Below are 19,462 nucleotides of genomic sequence, written 5' to 3' on the forward strand. Positions count from 1 at the left end.
AAGCCAGTAGAAATATCAGGAGAAATTTTAGAATATTTTAAACTACATTAAAACACTTATCAAAATACGTGGGATATAGTGAAAGCAGGGCTTAGAGGGAAATTTATAGCATTGAATGCATAGATTAGAAAAGAAGAATTCTAAATTTAATAATCCAAGCTTCCACCTTTAAACTAGAAAAATAAAAGCAAATTAAATCCATAGTAGACAGAAGGAAAGAAATAATAAAAATTAGAGCAGAAATCAATGAATTTGGAAACAGGAAAACAATAGAGAAAACTGACAAAAACAAAAGCTTGTTCTTTGAAAAGATCTATTAGAGTAGTAAGTCTCTAGCCAGCTAATATAAAAAAAAAGACAGAGGACACAAATTCTTAATGTCAGAAACAAAAGAGAGGACATCACTACAGATCCCATAGACATTAAAAGGATAACAAATATTATAAACAACTCTATTCCCACAGATTTGATAATCTAGATGAAATGAACCAGTTCCTCAAAGGAAACAATCTGCCAAAATTCACACAAGAAGAAATAGATAATCTGAATAGGCCTGTATGTATTAAAGAAATGCAATCAATAGTTAACATCCTTCCAAAACAGAAAGCACCAGGCCCAGATGGGTTCACTGGTGAATTCTATCAAACATTTAAGGAACAAATTATACCAGTATTCTATAATTTCTTTCAGTATTACCCTTATACCAAACCAGACAAAAATAGTGCAAGAAAAGAAAATTACAGACCAATATCTCTCATGAATACAGTTGTAAAAGCTCTCAACAAACTATTAGCAAACTGAATCCAACAATGTATAGGAAAATTATACACTACAATCAAGTGGGATTTATCCCAAGGATGCCATGATTTGTCACATCAACAGGCTGAAGAAGAAAAATCACATGATCATATCAGTAGATTCAGAAAAAAACATTTGACAAAATGCAACACTCTTTTATGATAAAAACTCTCAGTAAAGTAGGAATAGAAGAGAACTTTCTCAACTTCATAACCACTGTCTATTAAAAAGGATCTATAGCTAAAAATCATACTTCCTGCTGAGAAACTCAAAGCTTTCCCACCAGGATCGGGCAAGGCGAGATGCCCCCTCTTTCCACACCTTTTCCTCATCATACTTGAAGTCCAAGCTAATGCAATCAAATGAGAAAAGGAACTAAAAGATATGCTGATAGAGAAGAAGGAAATAAAACCATCTTTGTTTGCAGAGGACGTGATGGTCTATGTAATCCAGGAACTAATAAGCAATTATAGTAAGGTTGCAATTATAGCAAGGATACAGGTTAATACACAAAATCTAATCACTTTCCTAGCACTGGCGATGGGCAACTGGAATTTGAAATTAGATACACATGCCATTTACATTAGCACACCAAAATTAAAATACTTAGGCATAAAACTAACAAAATATGTATAAGATCTATGCAAGGAAAACTACAAAACTCTGAACAAAAAATTATAGAAAAACTAAATCAATGGAGAGATGTTCCAAGTTCATGGATAGGAAGACTCAATATTGTAACGATGTCAGTTCTTCTCAAATTGATCAAGAGATTCAACACAATCCCAAACAAAATCCCAGCAAGTAATTTTGTGAATATAAAAAAATTATCCTAAATTTTATATGGAGAGGCAAAAGACCTAGAATATGCAACATAATATTGAAGAAGAATAACAAAGTTGGAGGACTGACATTACCCTACTTTAAGATAATGTAAAGCTACAGAAATCAAGACAGTGCGGTATTGGCAAAATAATAGACAAATATATTAATGGAACAGAATAGAGAACCCAGAAATAGACCCATATTAATATAATGATGTAATCTTTGACAAAGGAGTAAAGATAATATAATGGTGCAGAGATAGTTCTTTCAACAAATGGTACTGAACAAGTGGACATCCACATATGAAAAAATGAATCTAGACACAGACTTCATACCCTTCACAAAAATTAACTCAAAGTTGATCATATACCCAAATGTAAATCACAAAACTATAAAACTCATAGACAGTAACATAAGAGAAAATCTTATGTTACCAAACCTAGGTAACCTTAGATTTGGTGATGACTTTTTAGATACAACACCAAGGTCATGAATCGTTAAAGAATTGATGGACTGGCCTTCATTAAAATTAAAAAATTTCTGCTTTATGAAAGATATTATCAAGAAAATGAAAGACAAGCCACAGAGTGGGAGAAAATATTTGCAAAAGACATATAAGATAATGTTGGGATGTTGTCCAAAATACACAATATGAGAAAAATAATAAAGTGGAAAGAATCATTCTACCCCATTTCAAGACTATGATATTGGCAAGGGGACAGACACATAGATCAGCAGAACAGACTAAGAACCCAGAAATAGACCCACAGCAGTACAGCCAACTTATTTTTGACAAAGGTGCAAAGGCAACTCGATGAAAGGATAGTTTTCAACAAATGGTGCTGAATCAATTGGATACCCATAGATAGACAAAATGAGTCTCAACAAACCTCACAACTTTTGCAAAACTTACCTCAAAATGGATCATAGATTTAAATGTAAACCATAAAACTACAACATTTTATAAGATAAAAGGAGAAAATCTTTAAGACATAGGGCTTCTTGATGAGTTCTTAGACAGGACATCAAATACATAATCCATAAGATAGAAAATAGATGCATTTGACCTCATTAAAACATAAAACTTTTGCTCTGTGAAAGACCCTCTTAAGACAATAAAAAGACAAGGTGCAAACTCAGCGAAGATATTTGCAAACCATATATCTGATAAAGGAATAGTACCTAGAATGTATTAGGAACACAAAATTAAACAGTAAAAAAACCCCAATCAACCCAATTATCAATAGAAAATAGACAAAATACATGAAGGGCCCTTTCACAATGAGGATATAAAATGGCAAATACACACATGAAAAGATGATCATCACCAGGCACTAGGGAAACACAAATTGAAACCTAAGTGACATTTGTCAGAATGGCTATAACAACAACTTGCAACAAAACCAAATGCCGGTTAGGGTGTGAGTAAACTGGACTCCTCTTTGGAATGCAAATTTTATAGCCACTCTGGAAAACAATTTGGCAGTTACTGACAAACCTAAACATACAACTACCATAAAATCCAGCAATTGCACTCCTAGGCTTTCACTTCAGAGAAATGAAGAATATCTGTGCTTACACAAAACATGCAGCTTTATTTATAGTAGCCTCAAACTGGAAAAAAAAAAAAATACCCCTCAAAGGATAAATGGTTACGCTGTGACACATCCCTGCCGTGGACTGCAACTTTCCTGTAAAAAGGAATCGGCCATAAATACGATGGCAACTTAGTTGGATCTCGAGGGCTTCCTGCTGAGTTTAAAGAGCCAATCTTGAAAGTCCACTTATTTTATGATTCCATTCATATAATGTTCTTTTAATGATAAAACTGTAGATGAGAAAATATGAGTGGTTCTGAGGAGTTAAGTATGGTGGGGCGGCAGGATGGTGTGATTATCCAGGTGGCAAGAGGGAGGTCTTTGCACGGATGAACAATTCTGAGTCTTGATTGCAATGGTGATTACACAAAGCCACAAATAGCGCAGATGTTTCATAGCATTCTATAATTATGTAAGCTGTATGTATTGGGGGAAACTGAGTAATCAAACTTCCTGGTTCGATTTAAATCTATAATTTCAAAATAAAAAGTTTTCTAAAGTAATGTTTCAAGAAGAAAATAAATGTGTGTGTAGATACACATGCTCAGAGGGATTTGGTTGAAAGAGTCTCACAACTTTGTTAAGTTATTAGGAATTCTGCTTATAAGATGAAGGCTTTAGGAAGATTCAATAAATGGAATCTCTAGTAAAAATCCAAATTTATATTTCAGTTGAATTTTAATGACTTACTGTACACTTTTACGTGGTTTTGACTAAAAAAGAATTTACAAACTACAAGGGCAGTAAATTTGTTTAACTATATCATAACTAAATATTTGCAGCAGGAAAAAAATAGCAACATGGTGCATAATTCTAATAGTTATCTGAGTAATCCCCTTCTCAGGCTAAAATCATTTGAGATGAAGAAAGCTTTTTTAGAAATCCTTTAAGGGTCCATACTTATACAGCTTATTCGAAACACAAATTGCCCCTCCCTTGCCTCAAGGTACTGTGTTTGACAAAAGGTTATTCATGTAGTTGCCCAAAATATTCAACCTGGGCAGTTCTATGATGTATTAGTCAAAGATGGTAACGAACACAGTCAATATTAAACAACTGTCAAAAATTTAATAAATCATATTATCGTAAAGTTCTTTTCAAGAAGTACTTTTTTCATCAAGGCCCTGGAAGATAAACATCTGACAGTCCAAGTGCTTGTAGCGCCTTCACCCCAAGTTTAGTCTGCCAGTTGTGACTCCAGGAAAGCCCGAATCACTGCTGCTTCTCATTTTTCACTTAGCAATGGTAGAGAAATTTATATATACCTGTATTTGAAAGTGTACGAAACAAACGCTTTCCTGTATGAAACAGAACGTAAGTTGTTGCTTTTTGTCTCCGGGATGGTATGCTTCACATCATTTTCACGCTTGGCATTTTTGTTGGCTTTTTGTTTTTTCTCACGAATAAATGTTTTTCCTCATGATAAATTCCCAGCAATTTCTATATTTCTTCCTTGCTGGATGCAGATGATAAAAAATGTGCTGTTGGTACATTTAATGTACACAGGGGGACCAGTTTCAAAGCACCCATCATAGAGTACGTGTTGAATAAACAATGGGGAAGGCACACGCGGGAGCCCTAAAGGATAAGCCTGTCTCTGTGTACATGATGGTGGGACATGTTTTTAAGTGAAAAAAAGCAAAGTACATAAAATTAAGAAGTATGCTACCATTTGTGAAATAAAAATGAGAAAACAATTTGCTTATTCTTAGAAACAGTTACACTAGAAAGATAAATTAAACATTACTGGAAATGGTTAATATAATGGCTGGGGTGGGAGGTAACAGAGGATACATCCCGACAGATGAACCTGACTCTGTGGCCTGATGTGATCACACAGGGAGGAGTGATGTGACTTGGAGCAAATATGGCGACTGCCAGAAGTGCACAAAACACGAATTCGTCATTTATCAGAAATAGCATATGTGTTGTGATTTTTAAACTATTTTATTTAACAGTAGGATTAAAAAATGGGTGAATATGTTAATGATTTTAATAAACAGGAGTCTCAGTGTAAAATTAGATATATAATAAAGTCTAAGAAGTTAAAAAATAATGTTAAATTTAAAGCGTTTATCTTAAGAGAAAATCTACACATATACAAAAATCTAAAAAGAAAAATTTTGAAATATAATTAGTATTATGAACTTAAAATTTTAAAAAGTGTGTGTACGTGACTATTTGTTCCTATCTGTGCCCGCTGGGAGGGCCTAGGGGCAGTGCCACCCCAGCGTGACAGGCACAGGCCACACCCAGGCCTTGGCTCCAAATATATTCTCCGCAAAAGGAATCGGCGCCCCTTGGAGAAAGGCTAATTCTAGATACGCGTAAAATGAGCTGAATATACCTTCTTGGTTCATAAGTGAAAGTTTTTGGTGACTAAAGGAGTATGTCCAAACAATGCCAGAGCCAGACTAAGGTTCAGGCCTCCTACTTGCCAAATTTTGGATAATTTTAACATCAAAAAAATAAAATAAAATCTCCCCACTGACTGGCTTCAAAAGAAAAAAACAAAAATCAATACATAAAGACTGGGGTTGTAAAACATTAAAAAATAAACATCCAAAATTACACAGTAATGTAAAAAAAAAAAAAAGAAGTAAACCGATCATCAGAAAAAAACTCATTGGAGATGACTATTACATTGACGTAGAAAGGTTAATTCAGCAGGAACTTCTGCTAGCATTTGTAGAGTAACTATAGGGCACGTGATGTGAATTTTCTAGCTTAGGCCTCACAAGACCCTGGTAAGTATTATTATTCCCATTAAGACACAAAACAATAAAAACAGTTCATTCAAGATCACATAGCTATTAAGTAGCTGTACCAGATTTTCAATCCAGATTTGTCTGGAGAGGAGACGCGTGAGTATTTGCATCTAAGGATGCAGACTTTCTGGGCAATTATGGATGTGTCTTCTATTTCCAAAACGCATTAACAGATACGAATTAGATGCAGATTGTGTACTCAAATCTAAATCTCCAAAAAAAGATGATGAAGAGAAAGAAGAAAACATGCCAAAGAGAGTTCAAGCCAAATGTAAAATTCACAGCATCTCAGGCGCTGGTCAAGAGAGTGACCCATTAGGGAAGCTTTTGCAACAGATCCCACCTGGGGGACACCGTGGCACTACTGGGCATTGACTCCGTAAAGCTGAAGGAAACTCATTCGGCAGAGGAACGCGGTAACCATAGTGTGGAGGCCGCCAGGGGAGAGCTGTGTGCGGGGAGTACTGGGGTATCATGTTGGGGCCACTGGTTGGGGTCTTGAATTCTGAGTATTTCACTTCACCAAAGCTGATGGATGAGTGTCTTTAACATAATTACAGCTCCTCAGATGGCAGACAGAAGAGACGCTGGGCCCAGACACGATAAATCTGGTGTCGGGAGGCAATGCAGACAGCTGCCCTCTGGAAACACAGGACTGGAGCTCAGGAGAGATATCCTGCAATTTGGGAGTCATTGCCAGACGAATGATTGTTAAAGCTTTGAGTTTCCTGAAGGAGAAGAGATGGAGTCAAAGGCAGAATCTCAGGGCAGTGTCTGAATGGGGAACACGATCAGAAACAGCGTTCAGGGCGGGAGAAGGGGCACGTGCACCCAGGGAGCCACGACCACAGCAAGGCACGCAGGAGCTGGTGTACTTCACCCACGCGATGACCTTGAAACACAACCGCCATAAAAGCATGAGTTATTCTGCTTAGAATTATAAAAAGGCCAGTTTTTATCCTGGAGTTCGTTGGATTAATTTGTTTTTTTAAATTTTGCAGATTAACCTTTTTCATCTCTTTGATGACCGTATGCTTTATAATCAAACATATTTGATTGTGAGCACATTGTCAAAACTCGTAGAAGCAATGAAAGAGGGAGAATGAGAATTTTGGCAAATTGCTGAAGTTCAAAGTTGGGGGCCTTTATTTAGGATGCAGTCATTACTGGTGTTTGAATTTTAGAGGGATTTGGAAGCAGGGCAGTGGTTCAAATCTGAATCAGGTGTACAAGTATGAACCAAAACACAAAGCCATTAATCTTTCTTAAAAAAGTTACTTCAACTCACGTTGGAAATCGTTCTGATACTCATTCCTTCATGTCCTTGACCTTATACATAAAGTGCAGATGTGACACCTCTGTTGCCTGCCAAGCTTATAGTTGACGTTGATCGAGAATTGCAGAGATCCTCAGTTCTCGTGGAAGACTGTCGAAGATAGACCCCTGGCACACGCTAAGATGCTGCTCCTCAAAGTGGGCCCTGAACCAGCAACATCCACATAACAAGGGAACTTACCAAGAAAATTCTCAGGCACCCTCCCTAAACTAGTGAGTCAGAAACTCTGGGTGTAGGACCTGCGACCAGTATTTTCAAGGGCCCTTCAGGTCATTGTAATGTGTGTGAAAGTTTGAAAACCTGCCCCAAGAAGTCTGGAAGGGATGCTGTAGTCACGTCACTACAAGCAGTTTGCTTGTTTAAGCTCTCTCTGCTCCAAGTGTCATGATGAATAAGATTGGCACTGAATAAGCAGTGCTTCCAGTGCTTTTTCTGTGATTATGTAGAATTAGTTAAGTCAAACGGTTGCAGGGCTCATATAGAAGGCCCCAAAATGGAATGTCTGTTAATCAAAGTCGCAATGTTGTCTCTCGTAAAAATTTCAAATAACACTGGTTCGTGTCATAGAAAGTGGGAGTACTTCACAGTACCGAAATTATGGGAGTGAATAAAACATATACTATAATGCTAACTACCTAATTATATATATTATATATTTATGCACACACATAATATAAAACATTTTTCTGCATTTCAGGACCAAACTGCTTTGCAGAAACTGCTGTCATCCCTGCTGGCAGAGAAGTGAAGACCGATGAATGCACCATATGTCACTGTACTTACGAAGAAGGCACCTGGAGAATTGAACGGCAGGCCATGTGCACGAGACACGAGTGCAGGCAAATGTAGACATTTCACAGTGCAAAAACTCTGACACTTTTCTAGAATATTTTGCTGATGTGAACATTCTAGATGACTCTGGGAAATATCAATCAGAAGGAGAAGACTTTTGATGAGGAATAATGGAAAATTGTTGGTACTTTTGCTTTTCTCAGTAACAATTCCTGCAAGAGAATGAGATGGATATATTTCAAAACATCAACAAGAACTTTGGGCATAAAATCCCTCTCTAAATAAATGTGCTATTTTCACAGTAAGTACACGAAAGTACACTATTATATATTAAATGTATTTCTATATCCCTCCATTAGAGAGCTTATATAAATGTTTTCTATAGATACAGATTAAAAATGCTGTGTTGTCAACCGTCCTCACTGTGTACCTGCACATCTTGTTCAGTTCTGATTCACCACATGGGAATGTTCGTAAATGCCAGCCCCCCTCACGTCCTCACAGGGAACCGCGTACCCGTGAACGGATCACACGATAATAGGACTGAGCTCAACTAAAACCTCGCCCAAATTCTGTTTAATTACAGATATATATCTAATGTTTAGCCTTAGAAGATTTAGTCCAATTCACATGAATGTATCATTTCCTCCTTATAATAACATGCTGTTTTTATCAGTTTTATTCTAAGTCATTTGGGAAATGCAGGTAAAAAGAACACAAACACACTTTTCAGTTCTTTCACAGCTCCTAGGTTGTGGACCGTGGGTAAATGCATGCACATTACTTCATTTTCATTTACATTACTTTCTCTTCTGAACGTGACTTTAATTTATTCCCTAAACTGAGGAATGAGGCAGGCTGGAAAATTTGCATTATTTTGCCAGCTGGAGCATGCAGGAAAATGGGGGGCTGGGGGACAGTCCTTCTGTTCTCTGGAGGAGAGTTAAGGAAGGTAGAACTCCCGAACAAGTTTATACATGAAATCTAGATGCAGTATAGACATCTCAGCTCTCAGTTCAGCGGACTCCTACTTCTTATCCGAACAAGTCACCTCTCCCACATACATGCACAGCAATCCCAAGCGGCGCCTGCGTCAGCCATCCCTCGCCAATAGAGTGAGGACGCAGTTCTTCTGTCCAATTGTGTTAAAACAAAGTGGAAGGCCAACTGTACTCCGCTGCTTCCCTGCAGTTATACATAATTCCAAACCAACTTCTTTTCTTCACATTCGAACAGGGAAAACAGAAGCCACTGCAAAGTCCTGCTGATCTGATCAGAGAATAACTTCCACCTTTATTGACCATATCGGCACTTGGCACATTGATGAAAGAGGTCATTGGAGTCTTAATAGGTGTAGGGTGAAAAGGCAAAACTATAATCATTATTTGAAGCCTTCAAAGGTATTTTTTCCATATATTTATTTATTCTTCAATTTTGAATTAAATACCTATTAAGTACAAAATATTGTGATGACAAAAAAAGGAATAAGGTGTGGTTTCTTGTCTTTGTGGACTTTTGGTCTCTGGCATAACAGGAGTAACAAATTACAGTATATTGTGTTAGGAGCTAAACTAGCTGCCAGCAAATGGAGATTAGAAAGCTTCCTAAAAAGACCATAGAGAATATTTTTAAAATCTCATTTTATTAAAAAATCATTCCATCATTAAAGATTGAATAACATTAAAGAAAAGTTGATACATCTGACATCGCTGAAAAGTTGAACCATTGTGTCCCTTAGCGAATGCAAAGCCACCAGTGACGGCAGCCTCAAGACATTAAGTGTGAAATGTCCAATTTCCTTAAGTACTAAGTTTGACAGGAGTAGGTGGGCCATTAGCTATCTATATCTATCTATATACTATTTCAAACAAGCATTGTTGGAAACTACAGCCATTTTTTTAAGTATAAATTAAACATACAGAAAACAAAATTACAGATACAAGCATGATTTAACAAATATTAAAAATTTACTAAATTTGCTTTGATACACAAGAGATCAAGTCTACTTTTCATTAATTATTTTAAGGTCATTTTTCCCCAATGTAATATCATAAGGAAAAGTAATCTAGATGTATCCCAGGAGTAGGTGGGCCATTAGCTATCTCCCATACAGCGTACAAGTAGCCTCTTCTCTCCACCAGACATGACGCAATGAGAGACTAGGTCCATGAGGCCCAAAGTCTTCCTATTAATATTTTTCCTGGCAGCATAATCCCTACCAGAATGATGATGAGCTCTGAAAGAACTGCAATGGCATCTTCAATGCTGTGAGAATTTCAGGAAACCTAGTATTTTGTTGCACATGGAGAGAGTGAATACAACACTTTCTTAGGAAACTGACTGACTTTCGCTTGATCTGCACTCATGTGACCCACCCTGTCACAGCTGGGCTCCTAAGAGCTGAAGCTCCATGGCTGTTACTGCACCAGGGTAACTCCCCTCTCCAGCTCCAATTCAATCCCTCGTTCTTCCCTCCACATAGAAATAATGCATAAACCAGGCCGGGCGCAGTGGCTCATGCCCGTAATCCTAGCACTCTGGGAGGCCGAGGCGGGTGGATTGTTTGAGCTCAGGAGTTTGAGACCAGCCTGAGCAAGAGCGAGACCCCGTCTCTACTAAAAATAAAAAGAAATTAATTGGACAACTAAAAATATATAGAAAAAATTAGCCGGGCATGGTGGCGCATGCCTGTAGTCCCAGTTACTCAGGAGGCTGAGGCAGAAGGATTGCTTGAGCCCAGGAGTTTGAGGTTGCTGTGAGCTAGGCTGATGCCACACGGCACTCTAGCCCGGGTAACATAGTGAGACTCTGTCTCAAAAAAAAAAAAAAAAAAAGAAAGAAATAATGCATAAACCAGACACATTGCAGAACTTGAATTGATGACATCCCACATACTAATAATAATGAAATTATTTGCATTCGTGTCCAAGAGAAACTTCTTGCAAAACTGCTCTTCTTGCAGTGAGATTTTCACATCTATGTACCTGTTTCAGGTTGACGTTTTATTTTCTCCCTTCTGTTCCCATAGAACTCTTTGCTGAGATTATCAACAATGAAACTGTTCTATTCAATAAACATGACTTTAATAACTGCATAACATATATATATTATTTATATAACTTTATATATTTAATATAATAAAAAGAGAAAAATAGGAGTCCAAGTTATAATTCCAAAATATTGTGGTTTGGACATAGTCCTAAAAGGGGGCCTCGGAATTCAAGTGCAGAAGTTTTGGGAGAGCTGCAATTCTTAAAATTCAGATAGGCCTGCTCTATAAGTACTTAATAATTGTTAAATGATTTATTCAAGTTAATAAAAGAAATCGTACTTACAAGTGTATTACATTAATTTATTTCAAATTTTTCAAGCTATATTTAGATCCAAAAATATGAAGCTACTTATATAAGCAATGGAGTAGTTCTGGAAGTCATCTGTTGTTTTAGAAGTTTTCAAGTTAGAGTCATTCTTTCAATCATAGGATATTTCTTTGTTGGGTGGATTAATCAATACTTTTTATACACATTTCACAGAAGTCTTGAGTAAAGTCATTTCAAAAATGTGTATTTCATTCCTACACGCAACAAGCACTGGATGCATTCCAGCCGTGTAGCAGGCCTGGAGAGGCCAGAGTACCCTTGACATCGAGGAGTTTATATGCCTTGAAACTCGTTTACATTTGATTATAGTACTTTTAATCTTTTGACACTTTCAGTTTCATCCTCTGCCTTGTGAAATAAAACATGTTAAGAGATGAATTCTCATACATTTTTAAGTGTGTAACGTCATTAATATGTTTAAGAAACTCTCTTCTCCACTTCCCTAACATAAATGTTGTATGTATACAATGTTGAAAGAGTCCAGAATGTTTCAGAGTATTCAGACAGTTTCCATTTTTTTGTTTTGATTTTAAGCAGTGCAATAAGTTTTTTAATGTGGTGTCCTTTATTTGAAACTTGCAAAATATATACTATTTCAAACAAGCATTGTTGGCAACTACATCCATTTTTTTAAGTATAAATTATACAGAGAACAAAATTATAGATACAAAGCATGATTTAACAAATATTAACAATTTGCTTCGATAGACAAGAGATCAAGTCTACTTTTCATTAATTTTTTTAAGGTCATTTTTCCCCAATGTAATATAAGAAGGAAATGTAATCTAGATGTCATCCCATCTGGATAAAGGGCAGTATCAGATGAATAAGCACCATTGGTAAGAAAATACATGCTTCTTTGACCAATATAATTTGTAACCTTAAGTTCTTAGTAGACCTACTTACCCACTCTTTTTTGTCTCACTAGTAGCATCTGTGGATGGTTGATACAGTCAATAACTATTATGAATAATTAGATTTAGAGAAAAGAATTTACTTGTTCTGGAATAAATGCTTGTTACGCTACGTACCTTTCACATTCCAGCTGCCACTTCCAAAGCTCAGGTTCTTGCTGTTCCATAGTAGAGATGAAATAGCCTACTTACACCACATTCTTACTCCAAACCAACCTCTTCATCCTACTATTTTAGTTTTCTAAATATAGATCTAGTTTTCAACTGAATTCTTTATTTTGAGAATACTAATTGCACACAAAATAACATCCAAACTCCTCAGCATGGCATATTGGTGTCTTCACAATTAGATCACAGTCGCACGGTGACCCAGTGCCCTGCCGGCTGGTTAGACCTGCAGGCTCTGGCTACTCCAGGCATGATCTGAACACAGCCTCTACTTTCCAAGCTCCTGCCCCTGAATGTCCTTTCAGCATGTTGAGATTATTAGCCATTTTTCTATGTCCAATTCAGGTATCCTTGCTTGCCTTGTGAGAAGGCTTCTATAGTCCTAATTGGATTGATCATCACTTGGTGTCCCAGTCATAGTTCAAATTTGGTATGTCATTTTAGCACGATTTAGAAATCATACTTTGCGTTACAGTTAATTTTATGTCAATTGTGTGCTCTATTATTTACAAATCTCCATTAATTCAGGCTATGAGACATTCAATCCCCAAAACATCACCAAATATTTTTGTGTTAAAGACTTGTTAAATTGTATTCAATCTATTAATTCAGAGTTAGTTATTACCCTTGGTTAAGGCTAATGTATATGTTAAAGGGCAACTGAAAGTTTCCATTACCGTTTACCTGCCCTGTAGTCTTGATTCGTCGGTTAATTTGCAAATCTCAAATATCCAGGGCATAGCAATCTGGGACAAACCAAATAGCCCACTGTTGCAGTAGTGTTAGTTCTATGACAGTCATTGTCATTTCTGATGCAAATGAGGAAAAAATTGCTATTGGTGTGAAATTTCTGATGCTGAAGAAAATTTCTTATATTGGAGACAGTGGTACTTGCCAATGATAAAAAAGGTCAAGTTTATAGATTTGGCATTTATTTACTTGCTTATTTCCAATTTTTGGAATACAAATTTCTTATCTTGGACTTTCTTTTGTGGTTTTGAGTATTACTGCATATTCTAATCTTTCTACATAACATAATTAAACACCTCAGGAGGTATCTAATGAATCAATAAATCAATGAACTGAGTTGTCTGTGCAGTAATACACAGTAGTTTCCATAGCCTGTTTGAAAAGTGTTTAAAAGTGATAGTCATCTAAATTTCACCAGTATCAAATTTCCCTCCGAATTTTGCAAAGCACCTGCTGTTTTAGCTTTAACACAAAAGTCTAGAAACCAAGCCCAAATGCCTAATTTTAAAATGAATAAATTCCATTGCATATTAAGTGACACCGACAAACAGGCTAAAGAGTATTCAGCCAAAGTTTTAGTAACATTACTAAAACTTAAATGAAAATGCGCTTTAAGTGCTTGTCCCATCTGCAGTTTCTGATCCAAGAAATGCACACTGTTTAACTCCTTCCTCTTAAGTTCAGAGAAGGACATAAAGCCTGTGGCTGACCCGTTATATAGGTATAGGATTGACAAAAGTAGGCAAAGAATATACCTGAAGTAATTTTAGTGCGTTATTGATACAGCCTGATGACTGAAAACAATTGCAAAACATTGCCACCTTTGCTTTAAATTCAATTTTAAGAAAATAGAAACATTTCTCAATGTTATTTCATTTAACAATATTTTATTTAATGATTAATATTTTCCATTTTTTAAATTTCTGGAATTTAAACTTTAGGCTGGACTGTTTCCAAAAACATTTTATGGGAATATTCATTTTCCCATTCACTTTATTTATTTTATTTACATTATCAAATAAAAAAATTTCTATTTGATTTCAGAGATTATTCCCATCCCGAGCATATAATTCTTAGAATTAAAATAGAAAAAAAGTAGGGATTAAGGGGATGGGGGGGCAAATCTACAACTAAAGGACACGGGGAGCACTAAAGGGAGGGAAGGGCATGCCTTTGGGCGAGGCAAAGACAAAGTGTAACTACAATGTTTGTACCCTCACAAAACCCTGGAATAATAAATAAATTAAAAAAAAAAGTAAAAAGTATCCAATAAGTAATGTCTATCTACGAAACTATTAATGTTCTACATATGACCAAGTAGTTTCATAGTTTGAAAAAGCTACTCTTAAGGAGTCAATAAATGTATATCATCAACCAAGAACTATGCTAAATTCCTTCACTTGTTATTTAACCTCACAATTCCCCTAAACAGCGGGTGATGCTATCCCCTTTTTTCGTAGGAAAGTAAATGTAGGCTCAGGGATGTCCGAAATTGCCTTAACGTTCAGTCTATTGAATGAGGGATTGGGTTAAGAACCCAAACCTGCTTCACACTGGAGCCCGTGATTTGAAGTCTTATCACTTGCTTTTATTAGTAGATCAGGGCCCTCTAGAAATTAAACAGAAATTTCCAAAATGCTCTTCTATCCCATGCTCCACAAAAATAGGGAATAAACAGCAACATATATCCCTTATTCAACTATGACAATCTTGATACTTGTCAAAGTAAAAAGTAGCTCCTCACCAAAATGTTGTGACCACCCTATTCTAAATGATTGTCATATATTTTGATTCCTAATGAAACGATATCTAGATCTCCTGTTAAAATAGTATTGATGTATCAGTTTGTTTAGGTATGATCCTTGCACTGAAATTTACAAAATATGACCAAATATTATGACCCAATCTTCCCAGAGCCAAGTGCAGTAAACTGCCATTTATTAGGTGACAATTATATGAAAAACACTGCAATTTCAAATTTTCAAATTCTTTTATCTGATTTCTTCATTTTATCAACTCTGCTATATTGATGAGGAAATCAACATATAATTGGTAACTTGCCCAAATTTTACTGATGGAACGGAGATCAAGTCTGTCTGGGGCAAAGCCCAGAAAATTTTGCTACCCTGCATGGGGCATAGTCAGAGCTGAAATGGATTAGCACTACCTCCACTCAAACATTCTTCCAGGAGAGCAGCTGCCAACCTTATTCAATCACTTATTTCATTCTATGTGTCAAATACAGTTTAAGCCTGGGTGACTGCGTAATACATGGTCTCTGGGCCCATGGAGCTCTTAGTCTAGTATACTGACAGACGTCCCTAAACCAATAAAAATGTAATGGCATCACAGGTTGTTCTGAATTTTTGGAATAAAGTCATTAACTCACATCAGTATCAGTAAGCAAAATTTTGCTGTTTCCTAATACACAGTAGTTAGTGATACAAGTATGAAGTTAATATTGTATGGTACCAATGACTTAAAAAAATGAAGTGCCTACTTGGGCTAGTTATACTCTGCAATACACCCTGCACACATATTTTTTTTCATTTAATCTTCACAAACTTCAGTTTAATTTAACGTAAATTAATTATAATGATCAGTAGGGAAAGTAAAGGGAGAGATTAATTTGGACGTGGAACCAAAATGGAAAGCTGAAATTGAGAGCAATACAGATTTTAAGAGGTAAATTAGAGACCTTTAAAATATTGAAAGGTATGGCTTAAAAGCTCAAACATTTTAATATATAAAGTCGCTTTCTTAACAATAACAACAAAAAAGTAAAATAATAAAATTAGCCTTTGGGTGAGATATTTTTCCTTCAAATTTATTCCTCAGAATTACCTAAACTTTCCAGCTGGAAGCCCTTCTTTCTATACATCCATACATCTCTACAAATAAACAGTTACCCTGTAAATTCACTGAGATCTGAAAGGTAGGCATAACCAGGATCCGATTAAAACAAAACAAAAGCCATGCATCATTGGCTACAAATTCCTTTCAAGTTGGACATCAAAGAACGCTGGACATCAGCAGTGAAGGTGCATGGGGGTAGAGGGAGAATCTGCTGGGCAGACCTGGCCATTCTAGTTTATCTGTGTAAATACAGCTACATAAAGTCCATAACTATTTTCACATAGCTATAAGTATAAGCATGCGTAATGCATACACACATAGGTATTTAATTGTATTTACTATTTATAATTTGAATTGATTTTTTAAAGAATTTAAAGTAATTATTCCATAGACCCAGTATTTGAAAATTAAAAATCAAATCATTTTAAAAAGCACCATTTGCCAAATATGTGTGATGTTTTACAGGGTACCAGATAAACACGCAACCACAACAGCTCTTGGTCTTCATTTTAAACAGTCTGTTGTAGAGAAGATATACTAAAATATTATATTTATTACATTTATGAATTACAGACAGTTTTCTATAGACTGAGAACAATGATATATTTTTATAAGTTCTTTGGTGAAAGTGAGTTTTCCAGTAAGAGTTCATGTCGTGTACAAGTTTATCAGATAGTATCAATTTTATATACCAACTCTAACAATTAATAAATCATCAATCGTCATTCTTTCTGCTTATCTGAAAGATGGAGAACATTGTTGGAAATACCAAAGGGAATCCTAGTTAGGGAAAAAGACGAGAGGAAATTGATCAAAAGAGAATGTCCTTGGTGTTTCCAGGAAACAAGGGTGAGAGCTGCTGGTTGGAGGCATGGGTCTAGCTCCCAGTTGAGACGACAGGAGTTAAAAGGAACAGGCGTAGGTAAACTGTTCCCACCCCTGGCCCGAGCCTTATGCCACATCTGTGGAATCACGATCTCTAGAAACAAATGCCAGAGCATCCTTTTAACATTTATATCATAAGTAGCTTCAAGAAATGGTTGCAGTCCCTAAGTTTTAATGTAACTTAGCAGTAACGACTTTGGGCTTTGGAGATTTGGTTCGAATCCCAGTTCTGCCACTTCCTGGTTGTTTATCAGGTACACGTTACCTACCTCTTCGTAACACAGATTGTTCATTAGTAACATGGGGATTGTAGTACCAAACCCAAAGAGGATTAAATGAATATTTGTAAAACATAGACTAGAATAGATATTTATAAAGCACAAAGTCTATATGTTTATTGCAAATGTACTGGAAATATGAGAATATTGAAATTAAAATATTTTGAAGATTTTATTAAATGAATAAATTAATTCAGGGCTCATTTTTTCATATTCTACCCTTCTCACATGTTTAAATTTAAGATATATAATTTATATATAATATCCTAGTTTTTATCCCATTTATATATAATATCTGCCAGAAAAATGTTTTGTAATACCTTAATTTTATGTGGAGCTGAATTTATATAATTAGGCCCAATTTGTATGTATTATTGGATGGGTATGTATGTTGAACTGATTTATAAAATAAAGTATTTATTAAACTGGGTTTTGCACTTCTAGGTAGAGTCACATTTAAGAGAATACTTTGAAATACTTTAGCCTTTTAAAGTAGAATTAAACAAGATCAATAAAATGTATGTCCTTAAAGTACTCAAAATGCTTCAAATATTTTTTGAATTATTTAGAATATAATCCTCGAGGCACACTCAGACGTATAACTTTTACTTCTGTTATTTAAATGAAAGATGCACACTACTACTTTACACTGAAGTAATATCTATAATATAATCATATTCCATCGTATCAACTGTGATAATACATTTTTACTTTGTCATCTCTAAATGTAAATGTAATGATTATTAAACCACATATCTAGAAATATGGACTAACAGTAGGTAAATATCTTAAATTCTGATTTTTCTTATGGAACCATACTAGTGACTTCTCTGCTATGGCTTGGAGAAAATAAAGAAAAACAAAAAATCTTTCCCTCTTAAAGTTAAGAACTTCACATTCCTGAATTGAAAGATTAGGTAATTTAGAATAATCCTCTTGCCGAGGACCACTAGAAAAGCTGGCCAGACTATACTTCTTCGTCAAGCCACTGGAGAACTAAAGACTTAGGGAAAAACTACCAAAGAGCCTGGAAAAACCCAAATTAGAGTTTAGCCTGGCATTCTGGGCAATTTTTCCCTGAGTATATTTCTTATTTAGAATTGTATGCTGGGAAACCAACTAGCATTTTTTTACATTTCATGGAATAAATGGGACAGAGTTTAGAGTCTGGGTACACCAGGGATGGGTAACCTCCCATATTTCAGTTTGCAGCCCCAGTGGACTGCATGTGAGGTGCACAAGCAACCTGTGAGCAAAGCAGGCATCCTCTGAACTTTACGCCATCTCTAAATCCTCTCATTACCCCAGAAAATATCAATTGTTGAAATTGGTCTAAAGTGACCCCAAGTTGTTGGTGCCTTCAGACTCCTTTCTGGAAGGAGATAACATTCTAAATTATGATTACAAACATTTTTAAAAATACATCTAACATATTAACAAAGCTAAAGAGGCACACAGAGCTATGAGACTACACAAACACGAAGGCAGAAACAAGAACAATAGGTACAGAATCACAGGTTCTCCTAATGATGGAATAATCAGACCCGGAATGTAAAATAAATGTGCTATATTCCAGGACTACAGGACAAAATCAGAAATTTCAGCAGAGGATTAGAAACCTAAAATGACCTAGAAAAACTGAAAAGAACCAAATAAAAATTTTGAAAAATATAATAACTAAAATTAGAGACTCAGTTGTATAGATTTAACAGCGTATTAGACACAGCTTAAGAGAGAAGAGTGAATTTGAAGGCAGATCTAAAGAAAAGAAGCACAGATAGAAAATGTATAAGAGAGTAAAGAATGTAGGGAGTATTAAAGTTGAAGTTCCAGAAGGTTAGAAGGGAGAGGATAAAGCAGAAAAACAATCATGGCTGATGATCTAAGGTTGATGGAGGATAGCAATCCCATGAAGAATTCCCAAGTAGCATCACTACGGTGAAGCTAAGAAAAAAGTGAAAATCCTCAAGGCAGCCAGAGGAAACAGATTCCATTCAAAAAAGAAACAATTATCCCAGCAGCTAATGTATCAAAAGAAACTATGAATTCTCAAGGCAGTTAAACATCTTTAATATGCTGAAGAAAGAGAACTGATTTAGAATTCCGTATACAGA

General features: G+C 35.8%; 1 protein-coding gene across 1 annotated transcript in view; it reads left to right on the forward strand.

The window, feature by feature from the left end:
* The window catches only part of VWC2 (von Willebrand factor C domain containing 2), a 138,248-nt gene extending 129,713 nt beyond the window's left edge, over positions 1–8,535 (forward strand). Inside the window, exon 4 of the mRNA XM_012650632.1 lies at positions 8,023–8,535. Coding sequence (XP_012506086.1) covers positions 8,023–8,174 — 152 coding nt within the window. The 3' untranslated portion in view covers positions 8,175–8,535. The remainder of the gene's footprint in view (positions 1–8,022) is intronic.
* Positions 8,536–19,462: the final 10,927 nt, after the last annotated feature.

The sequence above is a fragment of the Propithecus coquereli genome, unplaced genomic scaffold (genome assembly GCF_000956105.1).
Source record: "Propithecus coquereli isolate 6110/MARCELLA unplaced genomic scaffold, Pcoq_1.0 Scaffold336, whole genome shotgun sequence".
NCBI classification, from domain to species: Eukaryota; Metazoa; Chordata; class Mammalia; order Primates; family Indriidae; genus Propithecus; species Propithecus coquereli.